This window comes from Notechis scutatus, chromosome 2 (assembly GCF_049901735.1).
Source record: "Notechis scutatus isolate UNSWTSFEM ecotype Mainland chromosome 2, rNotScu1.2, whole genome shotgun sequence".
Lineage (NCBI taxonomy): Eukaryota > Metazoa > Chordata > Lepidosauria > Squamata > Elapidae > Notechis > Notechis scutatus.
In genome coordinates this window covers 21107439-21127378 of record NC_142010.1, presented here as the reverse complement: position 1 = coordinate 21127378, position 19940 = coordinate 21107439, and the positions used below count along the sequence as shown (strand labels likewise).

The following is a 19940-nucleotide window of genomic DNA, read 5'->3' as shown; positions in this document are numbered from 1 at the left end:
TCCGCTAGGACTCCAAGATCCCTGTTCCACTTACTACTTTTCAGCCAGGTGTCACCTATTCTATGCCCGTGCATTTGGTTTTTCTTTCCTAAATGTAGCACATTACATTTCTCACCATTGAATTTCATTTTGTTAGAAGGTGCCAATCTGTCGATCCTTCTATATCTCAAGCCTATCTTGTGGAGTGTTGATGTTCCTATCCATTTGGTCTTGTTTGCAAATTTGATGAGTTCCCCTTCTATTCCCTTGTCTGAATCACTGATGAAGTTGAACTGATCTTGAGAATCGTTCTGTTCTTTTTTCCACGTTCAGGGGATTCTGGTGTCCTTTGAGGAAGTGGCTGTATATTTCTCCGAGGAGGAATGGTCTCAGCTGGATCCTGACCAAAAAGCACTACATTTGGAAGTCATGCTTGAAAACCATAGGAACATGGTCTCTCTGGGTAAGAGTTTTCTTGTCCCTAATCAGAGAGTTCAAGAAGACAGAGTATAGTTACTTTTTATTAAAAAATCACTAATCAGATATCAACTCTTGGAAGGGAAAAGGAAAGTATCTGGCCTTCTGGTACTCCAAGGAAGGAAAGAGAATGTCTCTTTCCTTAGATGCCATTTCTTATCTGTATTTTTCCATTTCTATTTGAACTTATCTGTGGAGGCCAAGAAGAATGGGGTGTGCTTTTATGTAACCTCTGGAAGTCGTGTGAAAAGAATGTGTTCTCATTTGTCCTCTGAAACCTCCCCAAATTGTGTGAGAACAGAACTTTCACACTCAGGCCATGGAAGAGCATTTGCAGAAAGAAGAGGCCTAATGTAGTGAGAGATAGGTGAGATCAGTAGTGGAAATCCCACACTAAAGATCTCACGTGATCTCATACTACAGTACTTTAGGCCTCCATTCTCTGCAAACCAAGGCTTGTGCAACACCCAGGGCAAAATGCTTTGCAAACAAAGGGAAGCCTCTTCATTTTCAAAAACTTTTGCCCTGGATTTCGTGCAGTCTTCAGTTCTTAAAAAAACACAGGCCTGAAGTACTGCAGTGCGAGATCATGTGAGTAGTAGCCTGAGATCTTACCTGACTAGTCTCTTGTGATCTCACACTAAAATGGTTTAGGTGTCCGTTCTGTGCCAACAGAAGCCTGTACCAGATCTGCCAAAAAGCCCTTGCAAAAAGACTTTGGACAGCGAAATAGCCATTCTTGAAACCTCCCAACCTTTACAGTCTCCGCACAAAGAACTTTTACAAGCCAATGGGAGGCTTCAAGCAAGGGACTCCAAAGTCTCATCGCTGGGATCAAGGAACAGGCCGAGCAGACACGTCGTGCAGCAGCTACTCCAAGATGCATCAGGGAAGAAGGAGCTTGTCTCAAAATTGTTTCAGTTCTCACAGGTCTCTGCTGAAATTAACCCACCCCACCCTAATTCTTCCTTGGATGTTTCCTCTAATTATTTCTTAATTCAAAAGTGACGTTGAGTGAGTTGTGCATGTATATAGATAATTGAAAAAAAAGAGATGTTTTTTAGATATTTTCAAAGCTTTCATGACTCATGAATGTAGAAATCACCATGTCTATATCACACCACTGTAAGCATGCAAATGTTTAACATAATGGAATTTCAGAAAAATTCAGAAGGAAATTCACTTGACTTTGTGCAGTTTGACCTTTTTCTCTAAACTTGTTATCATTATAATCTCTTTTGCTTTGAAGGTAACAATAGGCAGGAGAGTCAAGATTCCTGTGAACTGTCCCAAGTGATCAATGCTAAACATGGAATGCAGAAGTTTGGAATTCGAACGGAATTCGAAAGCCATGAGAGAAACCAGTCAGATAATTGGAATCAGGAAAGCTCATCTTCCACTGATACTCCGATGCAAGACTTTCTTGCCCAGCAAGAGAAAATAAGAAGAAGAAAAAATGGAAAAAGTGTGAAGCCAATCAAAGTTAAGCTACATGGAAACGAACACTATTTAAGCCAAAACAAAGGAGAAGATGCTACAAGAAGACAAAACGGGCAAAATTACAATGAGACATTCATTCCTTCTCTTGGAAATCAGTTCCTTACATCTCAAAAAGCAATTCACATAAAAGGGAAGCCTTATAAATGTTTGAAATGTGGAACATGTTTTAGAACAAGCAGGCAACTTACTTCCCATGAAAGGATTCACACTGGGGAGAAGCTCTACAAATGCAGAGAGTGTGGTAAGAGGTTCAGAAGAGGTAGTAATCTTATTTCCCATAACAGGATCCACTCCAGAGAGAAACTGTATAAATGCATGGAGTGTGATAATACCTTTGCTCAAAGAGGTAATCTTATTTCCCATAAGATGATCCACACAGGGGAGAAGCCATATAAATGCATGGAGTGTGGAAAGTCCTTTGTTCAAAGAGGACATCTTAATTGCCATAAGATGATCCACACAGGGGAGAGGCCATATAAATGCATGGAGTGCGGGAAGACTTTTGCTTATAGCAGTTACCTAAAAATACACAAAAGGATCCACACAGGAGAGAAGCCATTTAAATGCATGGAATGTGGAAAGACCTTTGCTCAAAGAGGCTATCTTATTTCCCATAAGGTGATCCACACAGGGGACAAGCTGTATAAATGCATGGAATGTGGAAAGACCTTTGCTCAAAGAGTTAATCTTATTCGCCATAAGATGATCCACACAGGGGAGAGGCCATATAAATGCATGGAGTGTGGGAAGAGTTTTGCTTATAGCAGTTACCTAAAAATACACAAAAGGATCCACACAGGGGAGAAACCATTTAAATGCATGGAATGTGGAAAGACCTTTGCTCAGAGCAATGGCCTAAGAATACACAAAAAGTTCCACACAGAGGAAAATCCATTTAAATGCATGGAATGTGGAAAGACCTTTGGTCAGAGCAGTGGACTTAGTTGCCACAATAAGATCCACATGGGAGAGAAGCCGTATAAATGCATGGAGTGTGGAAAGACCTTTGCTAAGGGCAGTAGACTTAGTAGCCACAACAAGATCCACACGGGGGAGAAGCCATATAAATGCATGGAGTGTGGAAAGGCCTTTGCTCAAAGAACCCATCTTATTCGCCATAAGATGATCCACACAGGGGAGAGGCCATATAAATGCATGGAGTGTGGAAAGACCTTTGCTCGAAGATATCATCTTAATTCCCATAAGATGAGCCACACAGGGGAGAAACCATATAGATGCACGAATTGTGGAAAGACATTTGCTCGGAAGTATGGTCTTACTTGCCATAACAAAATCCACACAGGTGAGAAACCATATAAATGCATGGAGTGTGGGAAGACCTTTGCTCAAAATGGTAATCTTACTTCTCATAAAAGAATCCACACTCGGGAAAAACTATGCAGAAATAGCAATTCCACTTAGACTTATATTGCACTCCTGAATGCTTTACAGCAGTGGTCCCCAACCTTTTTTGTACCAGGGACCAGTTTCAAGCAGAAACACTTTTTCAAGGGGGGGGGAGATTCTATTTTCCATTCCCAAAACTTTATGTTTACCCTACAACTAGCATTAAAGACACCTGACTGCAGTCTCTCTAGTTCTAGGTCTTGCCCAGCTGTGTAGCTACAAAATTTCATGCAGATGTTTCTCTTATCTCTGTTTGGTGAAAACAGGAATTGAATGAGGAGCATTTAGTCAGTGTGTTTTCCCTAGGAAGCTCCTGTAGTCCTTGTTTAGGGATCATTCAGAGCTACGATGGACCTCTAACATCCAGCCCAGGAAGAAACTGCTTCAAAGAAGCCAGGGGGGGGTGGCTTTTCCTGTCGCCGCAGCTCCTCCGAAGCGCCCGTTCACCCCCACCCCACCTGCCCGCGCGCGGTTCAATCCAGTGCTCCGTTCTGCCTGCCTGCCTGCCTGCCTGCCTTCGTTTCTGGTTTCAGCTGAGAATAATAACTATTCGCCTCTTTTACTCAGCCGAAGCTGCTCCGAATCAACCATTAACGAAGCCAGGCAGGCAGGCAGGCAGAACGGAGCACTGGATTGAACCGCGCGCGGGCGGGCAGGGTGGGGGTGAATGGGCGCTTCGGAGGAGCTGCAGCGACAGGAAAAGCCACACACACCCCCCGGCTTCTTTGAAGCAGTTTCTTCCTGGGCTGGTGGAGCAGCGAGAGAGCGACTGAGAGAGGAACGAGGCGGGAGGAAACCGAAGCCGCTGAGCCAGAGAGCAGGACAGGCTTTGGTTGCTTCCTCCCTCCCCTTCTTTCATTTGTGTCCTTGATCCCTGATCCCAGCAGCATTCACCGAAGGCGAAGAAAGCCGCCATTTTTTTTAAAAAAAATTTCTTTGCGGCCCAGTACAGAGTGCTCCACGGACCGGGACCAGTCCGTGGCCCGGTGGTTGAGGACCCCTGCTTTACAGCACTCTGAGCAGTTTACAAAGTCAGCATATGGTCCCCAGCAATCTGGGTCCTCATTTTATCCTCAGAAGGACAGCACTAGCCTTTCAAAGGTTTTCATAACTACAGATGTTAGAGCAACTGGTCTGTAGTCATTCAGTTCCTTGATGGAAGATTTCTTCAGCATTGGGATCATGGTAGAGCGTTTGAAGTCAGAAGGAACATAGCGCATCTCTAGTGATTTATTGAAGATTCAGGTGAAGGTGGGGGCCAATTGGTCAGCACAGACTTTTAGGCAAGAAGGAGTTATCTTGCCTGGGCCTGGTGCTTTTACTGGCTTTTGTCTGTGAAATAGATCTTGCACTTCCTTTTCTGTGACCAACAGATTGATTTTCTATTGTTTACATTTTGTTAGTGCTTAATTAATCATTGTGTTTTCTGGGGTATTTAATTGCTTAGTGATACAGATTACATTCTTAATCTCCCCCTTTTTTTCCCAACCACTGGTAAAATAAAGTCCATGTTTGATAATATTCTGTGTTTTCTTTCTGTTTGATTTTCAATGTAAGTATCCATTTCTGGACAGTCTAGTATCTTCCTAATTATCTCTTCATCTAACAGTTTCTTCATTTTTCTTCATTTTTCCAATATTGTGCAAATATCCTTGCTGCTATTAAAGTATGCAATATTAAATATATACTTTGCTTATCAAGTTTTTCTGATGTTATACCTAATAACATCTTTCTGAATGATTTAATGTTTTAGCAGTAGTCTGGTTTGTCGCAGCTTTGATCTCTTTCCTGTGTAATCCTGTGCCAAAACTACATTTCCCTAGTGTCACAATGATTTATTCCTGCTTATTTCTAGTTGTTTTAATTTTTTTTAAAAAAATAATGCTCCATCGGGCAATTCCACGCAAAATGACACAGCAAAACTTAAGAAACATAAGGAAATGTTCTTTTCTCACTCGGTGTGTATATCTTTAAGGAAGTCACTAAAAAATGGGGTTTTTTTCTTTACTAAAAAAGGGTTTTTAGTGTAATACATGTTCTCTGTCAGGAAATTGCGCAGCAGGTGTCCCAAATCAAGTCAGAGACACTGACACGAACTTGTAGTTTTATATAAAACGCATATATTCAACATCTCTATTTACAGCAGGGGTCCCCAAACTTGGCAACTTTAAGACTTGTGGACTTCAACTCCCAGATAAATAAAGTTGCCAAGTTTGGAGACCTCTGATTTAAAGTTACTAAGATAGTCAGGCATATCCCTACATCATGAGGTAAATTGTGAGGTAAATCACAGAACAGCATACGAAACACACAGAAAAAAAGGCGGGGGGGAAAGGGAAACTCCCCCTTGACACCCAGCAACCAATCAATGTAGATTGCCCCATGCAGGAGCCTGTACACTCCAACCAATCAACTACCACTGTATATTTTGGTCCAGTTTACTGTTCCAGCTATTAAAATAACATTCTCATTCTTCTCTATTATGTGCTTTGTCTTTGGGCAAGGCAGGGGGCTTTATCCAGCCACACATTTCGAGAAAGGGGGTGTCTCCCAAATATCCCCTCCTCCTTTCTGGGAATCCTGAATTTTGATGCTTCTTTTCAGTCTCCCGCCTGAACTGTGCATGAAAAGGGGCAGCAGGGGAACATAGGATCTGAATCAGTCTCTCCCTTTTTCTCATAAGCCTTTGCATGTGGCTTTTACCTCTGCAGGATGAGATTCTTTGCTTCCCTTTCCACGAGAAGGGCGTTCTAGTCACAAGCGTCACGTCTGAATCTCCATTCTCTTTAAGATTTTGCTACCTCTTTAGTTTCTGGGCTGCTCAAAAGATTTGTGGGAAGAAAAATCCAGCTCAGTTCCAAGCTGGGAGAAGAATGCTGGAAACAACATGGATGCTGGCTACAAGGAAAGGTCTATTTATTTGATTTCAAGAAACTTCAATGATAGCAGCATGTTTCTTGGGTGGCTGACAAAATGGCTGAGGGAGTGGATGGATTTTTATAGAGTTCTGGGGTTTGGTGATTGAGATGCTCCAGGGGGTTGTACAATGTAGTGAGCCTTGTGTCTTGCTATTCCAATGGTGGTGGGTTAACCCTATTATGTCCTAAAGAACCTCGGTGGCGCAGTGATTAGAGTGCTGTACTGCAGGCCACTTCTGCGGACTATTGGCTGCCTGTAATTTGACAGCTCAAATCCCACCAGGCTCATGTTTGACTCAGCCTTACATCCTTCTGAGGTGTGTAAAATGAGGACCCAAAATTGTTGGGGGCAATATGCTGACTGTAAATAGCTTAGAGAGGGCTGTAAAGCACTATAAAGCGGTATTTAAGTCTAAGTGCCATTGCTAAAGGTCCTGTCCTTAAAATTTTGGTCGGGGAATGTAAATTTTTAATTCCATCAGCTCCAGCCTTCTGTGGGAGCTGTGGCTGAAGGCATTTTGTTTCTGAATAGGCTGGCCTGGGTTTCTGTAAATGGATACTGAATGGAATGCTCCAGTTTTCTCAATAGATACAAAAACTCTCATTCATAAAACTTAACTGTTGCAGGCAGGGGTGGGATTCTACCAGTTTGCACCTATTCGCTAGAACCGGTTGTTAACATTCTAAGCAGTTCGGAGAACTGGTTGTTATCCTGTAAGGAAGGCAGGAAGGAAACATTCTGGTGTTGCTCACAGAAACTGCCTCTCCATTAACCCTTATTACATTCTGGGCAGGACTAAACTTCCTGCCTCAGGAACTTCTCTGGAGTTTTTTTTCCTTCCTTTGCTTGTGTGGAATGACTGTTCAAAGTTAGAATGGCATTGAAAAAAGTGACTTACGATCATTTTTGACACTTACGACTGTTGTCATGAGGCCAGGTGAGATGTGTGCCTTGATGTGATATTGAGTTGCCCACACCCAGCCAATAACATGATTACCAAGCCATGTCCACCCAGTCACATGACCACCAAGCTATGCCCACCACCTAAGCCACGCCCACATAACCGGTTGTTAAAAATTTGAATCCCACCCCTGGTTGCAGGGACTGCCTGGAGTATTTTCCTGGTAGTGGAGAGAAATGAATGATTTGATCCTAGGAAAGTTTTCTTTCTGGAGGGGTTGGGATGCTGACTTCCTACAGGTTCTATAGTAAGCAAGTGCACAGTCCTAGAGGCACTTACACAGGAAAAATCAAAGGTACAAGTACAGATTAGGTGAAACCTGGTTCGAAAACAGTAACTGTGAGGGGGACCTTAGAGCCTTAGTGGACGATCACTTAAATATGAGCCTGAAGTTTGTGACAACAGCCAAAACAGCTAATACAATCCTCGGTTGTAGGAACAGAGGCATAGAATCAAAATCACATGAAGTATTAGTACTGCTTTATAAAAACCTTAGTAAGACCACACCTGGAATACATTATCCAGTTTTGGTCACCACATTACAAAAAAAGATGTTGCGATTTTAGAAAAAGTGCAGAGAAGAGCAACTAAGATGATGAAAGGCCTGGAGATTAAAACATATGAAGAACGGTTGCAGGAACTTGGCATGGCTAGTATAGAGAAAAGGAGGACTAAGGAGGACACGATAGCTATTTTCCAGTATTTGAGGGGCTGCCACAAAGAAAAGGGAGTCAACTTATTTTCCAAAGCACCAGAAGGCAAGAAACAATGGATGAAAATTAATCAAGGAGAGGACCCTGAGAAAACCTCCAAGGCCCCTTCCATCTCTGATACTCTATCATTCTTTCTTGTTTTGGCTCAGGTATTTTCATATTCCTGAGTGACATGGTATGCGAAATAGAAGCACCAAGATGCTCTCAGTCAGCTTAGCCTCCATTGAGCACTAGGGTCAAACTTCTGGGAGGGGAGGGGAGGGGGAGAGGAGGATAGAAGAATAGGAATAAGAATAGGAATGGGAATGGGAACAGGAACAGAACAGGATTTTTGATTGGCCAAGTATGATTGGACACACAGGAATTTGTCTCCAGTGTGGAAGCTCTCAGTGTACATATAAACAGTAAGTAATAGGTCATAGATCATAATAAATAACAATTTATAAATCATAAGACACCAATAGGATAAGATTATGAATTTGGAAGTGGACCACTAGATCATAGTAGTATAATGGTATATACTACACTATTAGACTCCAGAATTGGTCACTGAACAAATAAAGATGGACTCGCTTCAGGCAGTAATTATTTTTATTGATTATTACATTTATACCACACCTTTCTATTTCTATAACCACTCAAGATAAGTTTACAAAAAAATGTAAAAACAAGAAGATGCAGTAAAATATGCATACAATATTTTTATGGGTTTTCCTTTACATGGATACTTTTATGGGACAGATGGTAACAGCTCTGAGTAAAGTTTTTCCCACACTCCATACATTTATGGGGTTTCTCCCCATGGTAGATGTTTCTATGGTAAGAAAGGTGACTGCTCCTGCTGAAGCCCTTTCCACACTCCAGACATTTGTAAGGTTTTTCCCCCGTGTGGATCCTTTTATGGTAGGTGAGGTAACAGCTTTGAGTAAAGCTCTTTCCGCACTCCAGACATTTAAATGGCTTCTCTCCTGGATGGATGTTTTTATGGGAAGATAGGTGACTGCTTCTAATGAAGCTCTTTCCGCACTCCAGGCATTTGTAAGGTTTCTCCCCTGTGTGGATCCTTTTGTGGATCGTGAGATCCGTGCTGCCCCTGCAAGTCTTCCCGCATTCCGTACACTTTAAACATTTCTCTCCCGTGTGGATCCTTCGATGGGCCTGAAAGGCACTGCGGTCTCTGAAGCACCTTCCGCAGTCTGCACAGCTGTACGGCTTCTCCCCAGTGTGGATCCTCATGTGGTTAGGCAGGTGGCTGCTCCACCTGAAAGTTTTTCCGCACTCCACGCACATGTATGGCTTCTCCCCGGTGTGGATTCTCATGTGGCAAGTGAGGTGACCCCTTTGAATGAAGCTCTTTCCGCACTCCATGCATTGAAAGGGCTTTTCCCCCGTGTGGATCCTTTTATGCAACGTCAGGTTGCTGTTCATTGTAAAGCCCTTTCCGCACTCCATACATTTGAAGGGTTTCTCACCCGTGTGGACCCTTTTGTGAGATGTAAGGTCGGTATTGCGCCGAAAGCTTTTCCCGCACTCTGGGCATTTGTACGGCTTCTCCCCGGTGTGGATCCTTTTATGGGAAGTGAGGGAACTAGAGTGGCTGAAGCTTTTCCCACACTCTGCGCATTGATACGGTTTGTTTTCTGTGGAGACGCTCTGATATAACGCCAGAGGGAAGTTCTCATAGTAACTCTTTACACAGTCTCTGCGTTCACAAGCTTTCGCTTTTGTGAGGATCCGGCAATCTTTGTTTCTATCAGGTTTATCTTTGAACTGTTCTCCATACCATGAATTCTGTCCCTTTTTCTTTCGCTTCTGATGTTCTTGGGTCTGGAGGTCCTGTGTTTCCATATTTAAAGTAGTTGAGAACATCTCATCCCGATCGCTTGGCCAGTTGTCCTCACCTTCTTCTGGTCTCCACATATTTTGAAACATCTCTTCTTGTCCTTCATTCTTAACTGTTTGCAATGGAAACATCCTTGCCTTCTCCTTAGTCTTATTATCTTGCCCATCGCCTGCATGGGGTTTAAAAAAGAAAAGATAAGTACAGGTAGTCCTCAACTTACAACTACAATTGAGCCCAAAATTTCTGTTGCTAAGTGAAACATTTGTTAAGTAAATATTGCCCCATTTTATGACCTTTCTTGCTACAGTTGTTAAGCGAGTGACATGGTTGCTAAGTAAATCTGGCTTCCCCATTGACTTTGCTTGTCAGAGGGTCGCCAAAGGGGATCACATGACCTTAGGACACTGCAACCATCATAAATATGAATCAGTTGGCAAATGTCCGAATTTTGATCACATGACTATAGGGATGCTTTAACAGTCGTTAAGTGTGAAAAACCATAAGTCACTTTTTCCAGTGCCGTTGTAACTTTGAACGATCACTAAATGAATCGTTGTAAGTCGAGAACTACCTGAAATAGCTGTTAGAATAATAAAGAAAAAATGAATTCCCAAGAAAAAATAAACTCCGTGCATTGCCATTTTTCCTCCAGCATTTCAAATCTCTCATCTTATTTATTTCATATGGCATCATAGAATACAGCATTAATGCACAACATGTCGGGGTCAGAACAAGGGCCAGTCCGGGAGTCTGGGGAGGACTCGGACAAGGATCCTGCATCTGATGTAAAGATGAGGCCAGGGCCATCAGGGAGTTATGTGCTGACTCTGGAGCCTCCAGAATCTGGCAACAGTGAGGCAGAGAAACAAGGAGAGCCTGTTCCCAAGTGCGCGTGTGCACAAAGCTACCAGAAGGCAAGAGCAGCTAAGACAAAAGGGGCGACTCGGGAGTAAGGCTTGGAGGTGATTGCCCCTCCCATAAGATATAAAGGAAGTGCAAAGGGACAGGAACCTTTGCAGGAAGCAACGTCATTCGCTCTGTTTGGATTAAACCTTGAAGCTCTGTGGACTTTGTAATTCGTTTGGCTTTTACAGTTAATTTGGCACTTTAGTTGTTGGCAGCAATTCAAAGGAGATAAAGGTGGGTGCTTATCTCAAGAGACTATTTGGGACTCATTACGGGCTGGGAATGAACATAATTCCCAGCGTTGAAATAAAACAAGAGTTGTTTGCTTAATTATGGTCTCAGGAAGCCTTGGTCAGAACACAACATTCATAAAAACAGCATATAAAATTCCTTTCCACTTTCTAAACTTGAAAACCAAGATGATGCTTAAATTTAATTTTAAAAAGTCACATTTTTCAGTGCCATTGTAACTGGTCACTAAATGAACCGTTTTAAGTTGAGGATCCCCTGTAGCCTGATTGTTAAGTGAATCTGGCTTCCCTGTTCACTTTGCTTGTCACAAGGTCACAAAACCTGATCACATGATCTGAGGACACTGCAACCGTCATAAATATGAACCAATTATCAAGCATCCAAATTTTGATGACGTGACCATGAGGATGCTGCAACAGTTGTAACAGTGAAAAACAGTCATCAGTCACTTTTTTCAGTGCAGTCGTAACTATGAATGGTCACTAAACCAACTGTTGTAAGTTGAGGACCAACTACAGGTATTTCGAAAGAGAAGGAGATCGAAAAACATACGTACAAATCAGGATAAATCAAGGCCCTTACCTAGAAAAGCCACGTTTCTTGAATTTTCCAGCATGACCTCACCATGCAAAGCTTTTTGATGAGGGTCCAGTAAGGCCCACTCTTCTTTGGTGAAAAAGACGGCCACGTCCTGGAAGGACACGCGACTCTGAAAGAAAGAGAAAGTTCCCAGTGAACATAATGTCCAGGATGTTCTTACAAGTTCTCTATCTTAAGTCACGTATCTTAAAAAGTATCATGCCCCTGTCGGAATCTGACTCAGAGGAGGAAGCCGAACAGCTGACAGGGAGTGAGAGTGTGGCTCCGTTGGCTGTGGAAGAAACTGAGGAAGGGCAAAGTCCGGCTGGGCAGAGCAGGAGAGAGGTAGAACAAGGGAGAGGAAATTCAGAGGAAGACCCAGGCCACCCCCTCTTCATTCTAGGTCATGCAGGGAGGAACGGAGAAGAGAACAATGTGGGTTGCATGGCTTACAGGGGAGGAAAGGGCCCTGATTCCCTTCATGATCTGCAGCTGGGAACAGTGTATAAAAAAGGCAAGCTGTGTGCAGAAAGCTGTTGGGAGCAAACGTGACTTATCTTCTAGCATCGTGGCTTATCTGTGTTCCTGGCATCTTCCCAATATTGTGAGTTTTGCCATGCTTCCAAGTTTGAAATTCCTGCTCCTGCCCTGCCAAACCAATTACTTCAGTTTGATTTGTTTGGATTTTAAATTACAGTTTGTATGTACCTTGTTTTGGACTGAATTTTCTACAGTCAAAGACTGTTCCTGGGAGAGTTTTTCTCCAGCCCGAAGGTAACCTGGACATTGGGGCAAAGTTGGAGATAATAAAGGGATTCTTATTGCTTATCTGACTGTGTTGCCTTTGTGCCACGCCCTGAGCCATCACAAAAAGGATGGGTGTTTTACTTGAAGACTCAAATGATGTCAAAGAAAATAGATAGACCTCAGACCAACCACGCATTGTGGATCAAAGGTTTAGATTGTGAATGATTCAATAAGAGTGCCTGTGGTCCATCTCACTTAAGTTAGTTAGCAAAGGAGTCTTCCTTGCCTCAAGTGTAAAATCTTACACTTAGGCAAGAAAAACCTAAAGTACACATATAGACTGGGTGAAACCAGGCTTAATATTTATTTATTTATTGAATTAATATTGCCCCCTATTCGCCCATGTTGACTTGAGGCGGCTTACAGAATGTAAAACCATATTTAAAATTTAAAAAACAAAACTAACAAAAAGAATCAAATAAATTAATAAAGTACGATAGAACAAAATCTGGAAAAATATAAATATAAAAATCACCTCCAACTCCCACCCCCCACATCCCAACGACAGCAGATCACACAAGCCATTTGATGGGCTCCATCCCGCTCTGGGTTCCCCAGGCCTGCTGGCAGAACCAGGTCTTCAGTGCTTTCTGGAAGAATGCACTGAATCTCTGGGGGAATGATGTTCCAGAGAGAGGGAGCCATCACAGAGAAGGCCCTTCTTCCGGGTCCCACCAGGTGAATCTCCCTCAGGGATGGGACCCGCAGCATTCCCTGCCTCCTAGCAGTAACTGTGAGGTGGATCTTGGAGTCTTAGTGGACAACCAGCTAAATATGAGCCAGCAGTGTGCAGCAGCAGCAGCCAAAAAAGCTTATGCAATCCTAAATTGCATTAACAGAGGGATACAATCAAGATCAAGGGAAGTATTAATACCACTCTATAAAGCACTAGCACTAACACCTAGACTACTGCATCCAGTTTTAGTCACATTATAAAAAAGATGTTGAGACTCTAGAAAAAAGTGCAGAGAAGAGCAACCAGGATGATGAGGGGACTGGAGACTAAAACATACGATGAACGGTTGCAGGAACTGGGTTTGGCTAGTCTAGTAAAGAGAAGGACCAGGGGAGACAGGATAGCAGTCTTCCAGTATTTGAGGGGCTGCCCCAGAGAGGAGGGGGAGGGCAAGCTATTTTCTAAACCGCCTGTCGGCCAGACAAGGAATAATGGATGGAAACTGAACATGGAGAGATTTAACCTGGAAATAAGGTGAAACTTTCTGACAGTGAGAACAATCAACTAATGGAACAGAAGTTGCCTTCAGAATTTGTGGAAGCTTCATCACTGGAAGCTTTAAGAGGAGACTGGACTGACATCTGTCAAAAATGATGTAGGGTCTGCTTGCGGGAGTGGACTAGATCAGAGATCTCCAACTTTAAGACTTATTGACTTCAACTCCCAGAATTCCTCAGCCAGCTTTGTTTGTGGACTTCAGCTTTGCTGGCTGAAGAATTCTGGGAATTGAAGTAAATAAGTCTTAAAATTGCCAAGGTTGGAGACCCCTGGACTAGATGACCTACAAGGTCCCTTCCAACTCTCTTAATCTGTATCTATCTCAGGTCATGGCCCTATTGGAGCCTGGTTTGGAGCTGGAGGAGGAGATGGAACTGGGATCTTCCAACAGGGATGGCATGTCTCCCTTGGCATGTTTGGAAAGGCCGGGGTTGAAGACGGTGCTGTCCTGGGCCCCTCAGGCATTGGGGGAGGTGGTTGTCGAGACAGACAGCTCCCTACCTTCACAGACACAGGGGAGGATAGGCTGCTGACAGCCAGTGGTGCCCATAGGCAGCCGATCCCCTCTGATGAGGAACAGCTGCCTCCTCCACTGAACCAAGGACAGGGAGAGAAGAGCGTAGGCAAGCTCAGAGAAGGAAAAAACAGCAAGCCCTAAACTATTGAAAATGATGGGGCAGCATGATGTGCATACAGTTACAAAACGCACATCATGCTGCCCTATTTTTCTGCATCTTTTCCATGTTCTCCACTTACCCGAACTACAGGCATAGATGCTGGTTTTGCTTTATCAAAAGGATCTGATTCTGCAAACACAGGCGATATTTTTCTCCCTGTGAGAAAGACAAAATTAGGGGAAAGCAGGCTTTCTGAAAAGATCCTTAATGACATCCAGAAAGGAGGAGGAGGAGGAGGAGGAAGGAGGAAGAAGAAGGAGGAGGAGGAGGAGGAGGAGGAGGAGGAAGAGAGAGGAAGAGGAAGAGGAAGAGGAAGAAGAAGAAGAAGAAGAAGAAGAAGAAGAAGAAGAAGAAGAGGAGAAGAGGAGAGGAGGAGGAGGAGGAGGAAGAGAAGAGGAAGAGGAAGAAGAAGAAGAAGAAGAAGAAGAAGAAGAAGAAGAAGAAGAAGAAGAAGAAGAAGGAAGAAGAGGAGGAGGAGGAGGAGCAGGAGGAGGAGGAGGAGGAGGAGGAGGAGGAGGAGGAGGAGGAGGAGGAGGAGGAGGAGGAGGAGGAGGAGGAGGGGGAGGATTATGACTGGAATATCTCAAAGGAATTTACAGTTCTTGGAAAGAATCTTATCATACCTGTTAAGAGGTTCTGACTTGGATCTTCCGAGGAAATTTTGTTGAAGATGAGCTCCTGAGATGGATGTCCTCTTGCCTTGAGTCTTTCAGAGGTCACTCCCACAAATGATCCCTGGGCAAGAAATACCATACAAGAGGAGTTAAGGATATTCATATTATCAGATTCTTACCCTTTGCTTCCAATTTCAGAGCCCCAGATTTCCATCAGTGGGAACACAAAAACATGGTACCCCAACAGTTCGCTTGAAATATGGCCTCTGAAAGTGACAAAGGCTTAATTTGCCTACAGATGTTGCCATCATGTTCATAATTCCAGAAAGCTCAGGTTGCAAAACACTATTGTATTTTTCAGAGTGTAAGACGCACTTTTTCCACCACCAAAAGTGGGTGGAAATGTCTGTGCATATTATACAGCGCATGTTGCTGAAGCCCCGCCCACCCACCGGACTCCACCCTTTGACCTCTGCCTCCCAGCAATTTGCCTCCTTGCAGCAAACAGCAGTCTGTTTCAGCTTCAGCACAGCCTGATTAGCACAAACAGATGATTGTCGGTTGGATTGGCCTCCGGGCGACCAGCTGTTTCAGGCTGCAGGGATTGTCAGTCTATTGCCACCTTCGCACGCCCCATTTTTGGCCTCTGCATCCTGTTTTTGGCCACCACGCACCCCATTTTCAGCTTCCGGGTGCCCCATTTTCCAGCCATTCCGATCCCTGCCGCCCAGAACAGGCCAAAAATGGGGCACACGGAGGCCAAAAATGGGGCAGAATCCAAAAACAGGACACGCGGAGGCTGAAAACGTGGGACACGGAGGCAACAATAGCCTGCAGCCTGAAACAGCTGATCATCGGGAGGCCGATCCAACTGACAATCGGCTACTTGTGCTAATCAGGCTGTGCTGAAGCTGAAATAAGCTGTTTGCTATTTGCTGCAAGGAGGCAAATTGCTGGGAGGCAGAAGCAGATTTTTTTTTCTTGTTTTCCTCCCCAAAAGCTAGGTGTGTCTTATACTTCGGAGCGTCTTATACTCCGAAAAATACGGTAAACATTGAAGAATGGTGTTACCATCCATCTGGAACTATCAGGACAGCATCTTCTCACCTGCAATTTCTCCTCGTTTGTTTGGTTCAGGAGGAAGCCCTCTGCCAAGGCCACTGCCTGGGAACTGGTCTCTGGTTCACACTCCTGGACCCAGCTCTTCATCTCCAGGGGCAGGATGGCCACAAACTGCTCCAGGATCACCAGGTCCAGCATCTCAGCTTTGGTGATCCTTTCTGGTTTCAGCCACCGGGTGCAAAGCTGGTAGAGCTGGCTGCAAAGCTCTCGGGGTCCCTTGGCCTCTTCATATCGGAAGTCTCTGAAACACTGACACTGTTCATGCAAACCAGCCACTTCTTCCTCTAGGTTCTTCGGTCTGATTTTTTCTCTGGTGGTCTCGGGACAAGGAACTTGTCGTTGTCTTTCCTCTGCTGGGTATTCTTCATGCATTTTTCTCTGTGTTTTCTAACAAAAAACAAAACAGGATCAACTTTTTCCTGATCTCCAAAGTGATCTTCCTTGGAACCTCAACTGCACGAAGAGGTTCTGGAAAAAATCTCACCCTTCCTTACTTATGATATACCTTTGTAGTCGAAAACTCCTGAGCAAGAGAAGATGTTTCCAGATATTAACCAGCGGTATAACTTGCCACCAGAAATTGTGTGTTTTCCAACACTGGAGATTTTTAAGAAGTGACTGTACCAACCATGGTATAGGGCCAGGGTCGGCAACCTTAAACACTCAAAAGAGCCACAAAGGGGCTAAGCAGAGGCCCCCTGTTCAATCCTGGAGCTGACCAGAAGTCTGTTTCCCCCACCATAGAGTCTCTTCCTAGCATGGCATCCTGTTTGCTCTGCCGACTGGAAGTCTGTTTCCCCCACCATAGAGTCTCCTCTAACGCAGTGTCTTTTTTCCTCTGCCAACCTGAAGCCCGGTCCCCCCTCCCCCCACCATAGAGTCTCCTCCTAGCACGGCATCCTTTTTCCTCTACCTATCGTAACTGAAAGCCCTATCAATTGTGGAGCTGACCAGCAACAGGCAGCTACATAGGGGTGGGATCCTACCGGTTCAGCCCGGTTCTATAGAACCGGCAGCTCCAAAGAGCAACTGACACCGAACCAATGGGTTTTGGTCTGCTGTTTGGCCCACCTACCCGCCCAGGCTCTAGGCTGTCCTTTAGTGGCTGCGTTTTTCTCCTCAGCTGCTTTGCGCAGCACAGCTGAATGCCGCTCGTCAGCTGGAGAAGGTAAATGCTTGCCAGAGCTGGTAGCACACACACATGTGCAGCGCACATTTGACGCGCATGTGCGCGTTCCCAAACTGGTTGTTATGCCAGTCAGATCCCACCCCTGGAGCCACAGCATAGGGATGAAAGAGCCACATGCGGCTCCAGAGCCGCGGATTGCCGACCCCTGATATAGGGTCTCCTACTTGAGGAGGGGATTGGACTAGAAGAGCTCCAAGGTCCCTTCCCACTCTGTTGTTCTGAATTCTGTGAAGGGTCCTTGGTGCTCTGAGCTTACTTGTTTTCTTGAAAAGTTTCATTACCCAAACTAGGTTACACCATCACTGCTACTGGTAGCACTGACAATGCTATCTAGTTTGGATAATGAAACATCTGCAAGAAAACAAGCAAGCTCAGAGAGCACCAAGGACCCCCTCATGCCAACCCTGAGCTACAAATAGTCTCCGTTATTAGATAATAAACTGCTGGAACTGAAGAGACCCAAACCTTGTGAAGAAGTTCTCACACATCTACATTTTTTGATTCTTTGAGAAGAATCCATGTAAGATGAGAGTTTGCGGGCATGATCCCAGCCAAACTTGAGGTATCTCTTATTCCTCTGCTGGAAGAGGCCTGAAGAGAGCCTCCAATGAGAGGAGATGGCTCTGGATTTAATCCAGCTGTAGCTCTTTCATCCAGGGACTGGTCACTCTACCTCTAAGCAACAAACTCTTGGATCAATTCCCACCCATGTCATAATCACCTCAGAAATGGAACACAGATGCAGTATTCTAGGTATGGTCTTAAGGCTTTATAGACTGGTATTAATACCTCACTTGATCTTGATTACATCCCTCTCTTAATGCAATTTAGGATTGCACTGGCTTTTTTGGCTGCCGCTGCGCACTATTGGCTCATATTTAGCTGGTTGTCCGCTAAGACTCTAACATCCCTCTCACAGTTACTGCTATTGAGCCTAGTTTCACCTAGTCTATATGTGTACTTTTGGTTTGTCTTGCCTAAGTGTAGGACTTTACTTTTCTCTACATTGAATTTCATTGTGTTAGACATGTCCCAGTGTTCTAATCTGTCAAGATCCACCTGGATCTTGAGGCTATCATCTAGGGTGTTGGCTTTTCCTGCCAGCTTAGTGTCATCCGCAAATTTGGTAAGTTCCTCTTCTATTCCCTCATCTAAGTCATTTATGAAGATATTGAAGAATACTGGGCCTAAGACAGAACTTTGTGGAACCCCACTGCTTACTTCCCTCCATCTTGGCATAGTACCATTAAGGACTACTCACTGAGTACAGTTTGTCAGCTAGTTGTGAATCCACCTGATGATGTTGCCATGTATCCCATTTTTTGTAGCTTACCAAGAAGATGACTGGTGGAGGGGTCCTGCAGTCTTTTTGTTCTCTTTTGGGCTGGCTTATTGTCTCTTTTGCATACTCTGTAGATGTTAATGTCATCAAAAAAGCACAACAAAGAATGTTTTTTCTGTGAACTCGGGAAGTTCACTCTGCCCAAAGAACTGCTGATTCAGTTCTACAGAGGAATTATTGAGTCTGTCATCTGCACCTCTATAACTGTCTGTTTTGGCTCTGCAACCCAACAAAACAGACACAGACTTCAGAGAGTAATTAGGACTGCAAAAAAAAACCCACAATTACTACCAACCTGCCTTCCATGGAGGACCTGTATCCTTTACAAGTCAAAAAGAGGGCTGTGAAAATATCTACAGACCCCTTACATCCTGGACATAAATTGTTTCAACTTTTACCCTCAAAACAATGCTATAGGGCACTGCACACCAGAACAACCAGACACAAGGACAGTTTTTTCCCAAACGCCACCACTCTGCTGAACACACAATTCCCATAACACTGTCAAACTATTTAGTAAGACTGTATTACTATTATTCTTGTCATCCTATTACCCATCTTTTCCAACTTATGACTATAATCGTGTTGCTTTTATCTTTATGATTTATATTATTCGATGTTCCCTAGTATGATTTGATTGCTTATTAGCAACCTATGACTATCACTAAGTGTTGTATCTTATGATTCTTGATGAATGTATTTTTTTTAATGGGTTTGGGCCGGCAGCTGTGTAAAACAGCCCCTCTGCCTCTCCTCCCTGTTTTGGGCAGCTGTCCTGCCTTCCATCTGCACACCTGGATCCCAACTCCACTTGGTTTTACTTACAGATATTCATCCCTTATTGCAAAGCTTGAGTTTTTGTTTTGTTTTTTTGGCTAAGAATCAAGTTTAGGGCTGCTTGCAAAGCACAGTGACCAAAAGGTGAAGATGCTGGCCAGCTTACAATTCTTACAATTCTCCTCCCCCTCGGTCCTCCCTCTCTTTGCTTCTCTTCCCACGGATTATTTTTATTTCCTTTGGCTTTCTCTGGACTTGATCCGTTTCACAAGGGAGTACTCTCGCACCCAGAAATGCACGGAAAGAGGATCGCACGGTGTGTGTGTGTGTGTGTGTGTGTGTGTGTGTGTGTGAGAGAGAGAGAGAGAGAGAGAGAGAGAGATAGATAGATAGATAGATAGATAGATAGATAGATAGATAGATAGATGTAGACAGATACAGTAGAGATAGATATAGATACATAGATAAATAGTTCCTGTTTCTCTCTCCCTCCACCCACCGACCCTCCCTCCCGTACCAAGACAGCTTTGCAATCAAGAGGAAATACCTTGCTTTTTTCCCCCCGCCTCTTTTCTCCGCTCCCTTTGTCTTTGCAGAGGAAAAGGGCGCCACTCCGTGTCCCTCCGTTCCTGCAAGATAGAT

General features: G+C 44.1%; 2 protein-coding genes across 4 annotated transcripts in view; one reads left to right on the top strand and one right to left on the bottom strand.

The window, feature by feature from the left end:
* The window catches only part of LOC148131901 (uncharacterized), a 69735-nt gene extending 64851 nt beyond the window's left edge, over positions 1–4884 (top strand). Inside the window, exons 4-6 of one of the 2 annotated variants that reach the window (XM_087953624.1) lie at positions 313–442; positions 1706–3410; positions 4375–4884. In XM_087953624.1, the coding sequence (XP_087809750.1) occupies positions 313–442; positions 1706–3378 (1803 nt within the window). In that variant the 3' untranslated portion in view covers positions 3379–3410; positions 4375–4884. The remainder of the gene's footprint in view (positions 1–312; positions 443–1705; positions 3411–4374) is intronic. The other variant, XM_087953626.1, reaches the window with a different exon arrangement.
* Positions 4885–8529: 3645 nt separating this feature from the next.
* On the bottom strand, positions 8530–19940 carry LOC148131900 (uncharacterized). Of its 2 annotated transcripts, XM_087953650.1 has the most exons (7): positions 19846–19940; positions 18513–18785; positions 15976–16377; positions 14878–14989; positions 14334–14410; positions 11540–11666; positions 8530–9968 (listed from the first exon to the last, which is right to left on the bottom strand). In XM_087953650.1, exons 2-7 carry the CDS (start codon positions 18606–18608, stop codon positions 8659–8661), a joined length of 2124 nt encoding a protein of 707 aa, XP_087809776.1. In that variant the 5' UTR covers positions 18609–18785; positions 19846–19940; the 3' UTR covers positions 8530–8658. The 2 variants fall into 2 exon arrangements, with proteins under 2 accessions (XP_087809776.1, XP_087809777.1); XM_087953651.1 differs by lacking the exons at positions 18513–18785; positions 19846–19940 and adding an exon at positions 18817–19211.

Excerpts from the sequence above, each read along its gene's own strand:
- LOC148131900 (XM_087953650.1), bottom strand. The coding sequence starts at position 18,608 with ATGACATTAACATCTACAGAGTATGCAAAAGAGACAATAAGCCAGCCC. Across the intron at positions 14,990-15,975 it reads CAAACGAGGAGAAATTGCAG|GGATCATTTGTGGGAGTGAC; the intron begins GTGAGAAGATGC and ends TTTCTTGCCCAG. Across the intron at positions 9,969-11,539 it reads AAGAAACGTGGCTTTTCTAG|GCGATGGGCAAGATAATAAG; the intron begins GTAAGGGCCTTG and ends AACCCCATGCAG.